An 8286-nucleotide genomic window follows, 5' to 3' on the forward strand; every position below is an offset into this window, starting at 1 on the left:
ACTGTTTATAATTGCATCATTAATTTTATTTAAATATATAATACGAAAAATTGTTATGTGCAACGCACGTGGCACGCATAAAACACTACTCTTATAATTTCAAACAAATGTATACTTTTAAGTATTAGAATTGTTTATATATATATATATATATATATATATATATATATATATATACTAGTTTTTCTTATGCGCAAAAAATAGGTGCCCAATATTAGTATTTTATATTAAAATTTTAAATTTATTTAATTTTTAATATAGTAAATAATAATAATAATAATAATAATAATAATATAAAATATTTTTATAAATTGGATATTTATATTTTAAAAAATAACTAACATATAATTCTAATATTTAATGTGTATATATTATCATTATTATTGAAGAAGTTAAGAAAATATATGGTGGATGCATGCGCATAGTAACAATAGTGGAAAAGATAACGGAAGTTATAACGGTAGGGGTATATTTATCCAAAATATTATGTAGTACAACTTTTATAGCATAATGTACCAAAAAACTAAACGGAAAAAACGGACATAAATGAGGGGTATAACCTTCATTCACATTTATTATGTTTTTAGATATAGTTTATCCATGCATCACCCAAGTAATTTACTAGTAAGTATATATACTACATGTGTAATTTATATTTTATCAATGATTTTAGGATATTTCTTTCTATATAGAAAATATTACAAACCATTATAAATACTATTAAATATTTTACAAAGTCAAATCCTTTATGTTGTATTAAACAAATTGTGTATGTTTGCTAATAAAGTGGATAATGTATATATAGGGGTGAATAATAAAAATATGAGCTTCCTTTCAAAAAAAAAATAAATAAAAATAGGAACCACAAAATGGTCCTTACAAATTATTAAAAAGAAACTTTTAACCCATAAAATAGTCATCACAAGTTACATAAGCAAACTATCAAATATTATAATTATTTATAGCTTCACCTTTAATTTTATTATTTAAATATATAATATAAAAAATGCTTCACAATCTATTTTACTATTTAAATATATAATATAAAAAATTAATCCGTACATCGCATGGATAATTTACTTGTGAAAATAATTAAAGAGCAGTTCGAGTCAAATTCGAATAAGTCTTCAAAATTGTTAAGGAAGAATTTGAATATAAGATAATATTGGATGACTTGATCCACTCATCATCTTCCAAATCTTTATATGGATTAATGATTTGTTTTAATCTTTTCATTCTTAATTAATATTAACAATTAATTGGCATCCCAAGTAGGTAACTTAACAATTAATTGGCATCCCAAGTAGGTAACTTTTGTCAGTTTCTATTATTTTTGAGTAATTCCATGTGTCATGGCGAGTTTAGGAATCCCTAGAAATTCGGACAATATCATTTTTTGGATTATATTACTTTTTAACAGTCTTACAATTTCAATGCACCAAGGGTGTTTTAATACTAATCAGAGTAGTGGACTTGTACCGTGTGCATATATATCAAACTTCTCCAAGGAGGATTATTCCGCCCAAATTACATCCAAAATAAGAGAGCATACAAAGGTATTGATTTAACTCTCAAAAAAAAACAAACAAAGGTATTGATTTACTTTCTCCTCAATCGTTCTTGCTGGTTAATTTCTTGTTTTACTGTTTGGGTTTGGATGATTATCTTTATGCTAATGGGTCTTTTTTTTTTTTTAAATGTTTTGTTTGATTTCAAATCTTTTGTTCTTGTCTGAGTTGTTTGTTGTGTGGCAATGTGTGACCGATTATGCAATGGTTCTTCATTATTGCTGCTTGTTGTAGTAGTTTAAGTTGAATTATTATGTGAGTGAATATAATTGTGGTACTAATTCAGGGAAAATTTGTGTTAATTTTCTTCTTGACGGTTAGGTTTATTCTGGGGGTGGGTAAGTTTTTCTTAGTCATCATTCAATTCTGCATACGACATTCATCATTTACTCCTCAAAACTATGAATTCCTATTTAATTTGTAAGTGTGTATCTCAAACTTATTATTAAGACTCAGTATTTTATCAGCTATTTATCTTCCCAAAAGGCTGAATCCCCAACCCAATGGCCTCCACACCTCGGCCCTACAGTTTATCCGAGAGGATGAACACAGAGGCTAAATCTTTGCTTACTGCACACAAGATGGTGTAATAAAACAGAGGCTGATAAATAGTATTTTATCAGCTATTTGTCAATAATACGGTGTAAGAATCCTAAAGCTGATAAAATGTAGAGGAATCCTAAAGCTGATAAAATACAGGGTTATTGGGTCCTAATAAAATAAAGTCCATAGATTTGATGTTTGATGTTTGATTTTGTTTTTGTGTTAGTGCAAGTTTTGCTTCTCAACTCGGATTGAATGGAGGGAGGTCCTCATAAAGCAAATAAAACAGAATTCACAGAATGTTGGAGGGCAATATGGAGAACGCCATACATTATGCTGCTTGCCATGTCTGCGGGCATTGGAGGATTTCTGTTTGGTTACGATACTGGTAAAAACACAAAGCTAGCTGCATCTTTCTCATAAGTCATTTGTTTTGAAAGATTTATGGCGATCGAATTGTGCACGCCTTCCTTGCAGCTAATTTTCTTTGGTGTTTTTAACTGCTTAAATATGCTGGCTGCTAATTGTTATTTGAAAACAAGGTGTTATTTCTGGGGCATTGCTGTATATTCGGGATGACTTTGAAGCTGTTGAGAAGCACACATGGCTTCAGGCAAGTAAATTGAAATTCTGGTTTATTACCCATATATATATATATATGTATATATGAAGCCTGACCAATTCGTTCCACAATATAATAATGTGTAGGAAATGATTGTGAGCATGACAGTGGCAGGTGCGGTTGTGGGTGCTGGACTTGGTGGATGGCTGAACGACAAGTTGGGTCGGAGGAAATCGATTATAATAGCTGATGTGTTGTTCTTTATTGGCGCTGTGGTGATGGCTTCTGCCCCGGCCCCGTGGGTCATAATAATCGGAAGATTGCTGGTGGGTTTGGGGGTTGGAATGGCATCCATGACTGCACCGCTTTATATTTCAGAGGCTTCGCCTGCTAAGATTCGAGGCGCTCTAGTCAGTGCTAATGGTCTGCTACTCACCGGGGGACAGTTTCTGTCTTATCTTATCAACTTAGCATTCACCAGGGTGAGTAAATGCAAATTAAATTGTTCGTTTTAGTTTCGAATATTTTCTTTCATACTTGGATAAGATATATAAAAAAAGCCGGTGTATCATGTATGTCTGTCTAGGTACCTGGCACCTGGCGTTGGATGCTTGGAATAGCAGGAGTTCCCGCTTTAGTTCAGTTCATACTCATGTTCTTTCTCCCCGAGTCTCCTAGGTGGTTGTATCGCCAGGTATTACTATACACACAATTAATTTGCCTTTAGCTAGCTTGAATTGGGACAAATTAAAACGACTTACTTAATCGTGTACTTGATGGGATGTGTTATTAACCGTACCAGAACAAGGTAGATGAAGCCAGGGCGATTTTGGAGAGGCTGTATTCTGCCGATGAAGTTGAACAAGAGATGAATGCTTTAAAGGAGTCCGTTGAACACGAGAAGGCGGAATCCAAAGCTATAGGAGACAGCATGGTTGCTAAACTAAAGAGCGCTTGGGGAAACACTGTGGTTCGCAGGGGTCTGTATGCTGGCGTAACGGTTCAAGTTGCTCAGCAATTTGTGGGGATCAACACCGTCATGTATTACAGCCCGACCATTGTGCAACTAGCCGGTTTCGCCTCCAACCGGACCGCCATAGCCCTCTCTATCATCACGTCTGCGCTCAACGCTGCTGGAACTGTGGTTAGTATGCTACTCGTTGACAGGTTCGGGAGGAGGAAATTGATCATCTACTCGATGCTAGGTACCATAACATGCCTCGTCGTATTATCTGTCCTGTTCCAACAAGCCAGCGTCCATTCCCCGCCCGTCAGTGTCTTCGAATCCAATCACTTCGGAGTAAACACCACATGTCCTAGTTTCTTGAAAGCATCAAACCCGGCATCCTGGAGTTGTATGTCGTGTCTAAAGGCATCCCAGTGCTCTTTTTGCAGTAACTCAGCCAGCCAAGTAAGTCAGTCCTTTTTGATTTCATCTCACTTGAACTAACAACTAACAAGCAACCACTCTCTTTTCGTATGGAAAAATTAATCTGACCATCACTTTACCCCTTAATTGGACTGGTCCGATATAAACGGAGATTAGTGTAAGTATGATACGGGGTTAAAGGTGCCTCTCACAGTTACCTCTTTGTCCAACCAAAAATAGTATGTGCGCCATCTCAATTGATAGTTGTTTAAATATTATATGCTCACTTTGCCCCTTAATTGGGCTGGTCCAAAACGGAGACTTAAAGATCCTTCCTACAGTTACCCCATTGTCCAACAAAAAAAAAAACACTTCATAGTCTCTTTTTATTGGGGTGACTTGGAGATTCGAACGATCTTTGATATTAGATTGATTCGGATACCAATTTGAAGCATATATTCTATCTCAACTAAAAGTCTGAACTTATAAATTTATGTCTAGGCACTTATACATCATTTTCTTTCATTAACAGTATAAACCCGGGGCATGTTTATCCACGACGGATCCCATCGAGGGGATGTGCAAGTCAGAAAGGCGAGCATGGTACACACAAGGTTGCCCAAGCAAGTTCGGTATATTCGCAGTGGGACTCCTAGGACTGTACATCATATCCTATGCGCCAGGCATAGGAACCGTTCCTTGGATCGTCAACTCCGAGATTTACCCTTTGAGATACCGAGGCATTGGCGGAGGAATCGCCGCCGTCTCTAACTGGCTATCAAACCTCGTAGTAAGCCAAACATTCTTAACACTAACCGAGGCTCTGGGGCCGTGGGGCACATTCCTGTTGTTTGCGGGATTTGCGGTCATCGGTCTCATAGCCATCTTCTTCTTGGTGCCCGAAACCAAGGGATTGCCATTTGAGGAGGTTGAGAAGATGCTCGAGAAAGGGTTCAAACCCAAGATTTTCAGTAGCCAAAAGTCAAAGGATACAGCGCCTCCTCCTACATCGTCATAACTCATAATATAATGTCATGTCATGTGAGATTTTAGTTTTAATTATTAAATAATATTCATGCATATCTTTCTTCATATAGGTATATTTTCACTTTGTCTTTTAGAAATCATTGTAAAACATTATAAAATGTTCATAATGTTTATTATGATATATTTGGTGGTTATTATGTCATGGAATAATGTTATTATGTTTAAACTCCAATAATAGTTAATATTATTTTTATTAAGTCTTTAAATAGAAGATTTATTACAATAAGTATTTATTTTATTTTATTAAATAAAATATAAAAATAGAATGCACAATATATATAGGGCATGATAAAAGAAGAATAGGGTCATCCTGATAAGTAAAAAAAAAAGGTGGTTTCCTTTATAAATATTACTATAAAATTTTTCTGATCAGACCTCACATTTTAAACTTGATTGGTGTTAGTCATCTATCAGATTAATCAATGGTTGAGGGTTTAGTAAAAAAATCTGGGTCAATTTTAAAATTATTGAAATTTTTAGGGTCTGTTTACTAACGAAAACTATTTTTTTTTCTCTAATTTTTCAATTTTCATTCCATGTTTTCCATTTTTATTTTGAAAACTTGTTTACTAACACTTATTTTTAAATTTTTTTTTTTAAGATTAACGCTATAAAATTAACACAAGTTTAATTTCAAGTGATTTTTAGATCTTATATGTAAAATATATTTGGTTAAATAGAATAAATATAATTTTTACTTTTAAGTCTAATATATGTAAGACTTTTACATTTGATATCTGAACAAAATTTATATTTGTACATAACATAACTAAAAATATATCCGAACTACTAACAAGTTCACCTAAAATTTAGTTTAGATAATATTAATATCTTTTTAGCTAATATTTAAATTTATTTAGGATATATTCATTTTAATGACATTCATATAAATGTATTATTTTTACTTTGAATTCTAATATACTAATATACGTGAAATTTCAATATCCGATATCTTTCTAACTTATATTACGATATAACATAACTAAAAATATTTAAACCAATAATCAATTGAGTTCAATCAAAATATAAAACTTGGTATAGAGTTCAGTTTTTAATTTTGATAATGTGAATAATGTCTAACTTTAAGCATAGACAAATAAGTTATGTTTAATTAAGTAATACAAGTAGAAAAGATAGAAGATGGTGATAAGTAAAAGAAGATTATAATGAATGTAATCATAGTAACGAATAAATATGTAAGTAGATAACGGTGATAATGTAGTTATAGTGACATATATCCAAATAGATGATAGATGATTCTATTTTCCATTAAAAAAACAGTTTCTAACAGTTTTTCAATTTTCTATGAAACTGGAAAAAAATTTCATGTTTTCAATATGGAAAATTGTGCTAGTAAACATGTTTTCTGCTTTTTGTTCTCTAATTTTCCAGTTTTTTTTTTTAAAAAAAAAAACTGGAGAAATTCTCCAGTTAGTAAACGAGCCGTCAAGTTTTTAATATTTATAAAAAGAAACCACTTTATTCCCCTTATTTCCTAGCTAACTCTTAGTTGTTAATCTACTCAAATGTATGGATCAAATCAGTGCTCACTTTTTACATGGTGCATGTTTACACACACACATGACCTATAAAGGGAAGAAAAAAATAACGGTCAAATTATTAAATCAAATGGATGGTTCAGATTGTTTAGATTTTTATTTTTTCTTGAGATTTTCAAATGTATCCTCAATTATTAACTTTACACATTGATTTCAATAAATAAATAAAAATGTCTTTGGTTCGAACCTCATCCTAATCAATTTTGGCATAACTAAGTTCCATATTCTATTTTACTCTTATTAAATTAAATAAAATAGTAGCTACAACAAAAAATGATACATATGTATTTCTTTAATTTAGAATTATGTGTCTAGAATGCCTTTATTTGAAAAATATATATTCATTATCAATAAATTAAATTAAATAAGAGAAATAATTTCATTAGTTATATTGTCTTAATTTTCTCCAATGCAAAGATTATTTACATTCAAATTCATCAATTGATATTCATTACATTGCACATTATCTTCTTTTTACACTAACATTCTTGTAATTAAATGTCAAAGCTATAATAGAAAATAATGTTATATATTTATTTACCAAGTATTATATTAATACCATGAAAAAATAAAAAATAGTTTTGAAGCTAATTATAGAGAAAATTGCCATTTTGGTCCAATGACTATTGTAGTAGTGTTAATTGTTATCCGCGACTTTCAAAAATGTTAATTGTGTACCTTGACTATGCATTTTTTCTCAATTTTGGTCATGTCGGCAAAATTGCCGGCCAAATGTGACCGGAAAACATTAGTTGGTAAAACAATGAGGGTATTTTAGTCTTTTTACTTTTATTTTATTTCTTTCTCCGGCGGCGAGTCCATGTTTCCGGCTTTCCGAGGAAGAAGAGCTAATTGGGCGTTTGCGAGGAAGACTCCTGTGCAATTCATCTCCAGACCTCTTCATCGTCCTCATCAAATAATCCCCTTAATCTCCAAGCAATTGTGCTTTAATTCACTCTTACCACTACAATTAACCAATATCAATATCCTGAAAAAACAAAACAAATTCACAAATTCAAATACTCCCTCATTGATCTAACCAATCACAAAAAAACACACAATTAATAGGCAAAATTAGTTGTAATATAATCCTTACTTTACACAGATGTTTAATTTCAGTTTTAAAAACCCTTGGAGGCGGTGGCATGACGAGTTCTGGACAGTGGCTTCGATCGGTGGCAATCGCAAATCAATTCCAATTTGGAAAATCCTTGGAGGCAGCATAACAGAGGAATTTCAGCAACATTTTCAATTTTGAAGTTTTGGCTAGGGTTACGTTGAAGTTTTGGTCGCCGGAACAATGGTAGATTGGTAGCTGAGATGGACTCGCCGGAGAAGATGACGGAGAAGAAATAAGATAAAGTAAAATGACTAAAATACTCTTATTGTTTGGCCTATTAATATTTTTCGGTCACATTTGGCCGGCAATTTGGTCGGCGTGACCAAAATTGAGAAAAAATGCATAGTCAAGGTATGCAATTAACATTTTTGAAAGTCGCGGATATCAATTAACACTACTACAATAGTCATTGGACCAAAATGACAATTTTCTCCTAATTATATTAACTACTTGGGAGATTGGTTGACAAAGAGAGTATTCAAATAACCCAACAAATTGAAGCAGGGTTACTCTATTTT

General features: G+C 32.4%; 1 protein-coding gene across 1 annotated transcript; it reads left to right on the forward strand.

Moving 5' to 3' along the window:
* Positions 1-1468: 1468 nt before the first annotated feature.
* Positions 1469-5130, forward strand: LOC116000854 (inositol transporter 4-like). The gene is made up of 7 exons (XM_031240709.1): positions 1469-1556; positions 2338-2499; positions 2654-2724; positions 2820-3155; positions 3260-3367; positions 3476-4084; positions 4575-5130. The coding sequence occupies exons 2-7, from the start codon at positions 2367-2369 to the stop codon at positions 5058-5060; spliced, it is 1743 nt and encodes a 580-aa protein (XP_031096569.1). The 5' UTR covers positions 1469-1556; positions 2338-2366; the 3' UTR covers positions 5061-5130.
* The last annotated feature ends 3156 nt before the right edge of the window (positions 5131-8286 follow it).

Source organism: Ipomoea triloba, chromosome 1 (assembly GCF_003576645.1).
Source record: "Ipomoea triloba cultivar NCNSP0323 chromosome 1, ASM357664v1".
Classification (NCBI taxonomy): Eukaryota; Viridiplantae; Streptophyta; class Magnoliopsida; order Solanales; family Convolvulaceae; genus Ipomoea; species Ipomoea triloba.

What these genes read in the sequence shown, in the direction of transcription:
- LOC116000854 (XM_031240709.1), top strand. Translation starts at nt 2,367, where the DNA reads ATGGAGGGAGGTCCTCATAAAGCAAATAAAACAGAATTCACAGAATGT. An exon ending in TCTGTTTGGTTACGATACTG is followed by an intron (nt 2,500 to 2,653) that starts GTAAAAACACAA and finishes TTTGAAAACAAG; the next exon opens with GTGTTATTTCTGGGGCATTG. An exon ending in GCAGTAACTCAGCCAGCCAA is followed by an intron (nt 4,085 to 4,574) that starts GTAAGTCAGTCC and finishes TTTCATTAACAG; the next exon opens with TATAAACCCGGGGCATGTTT.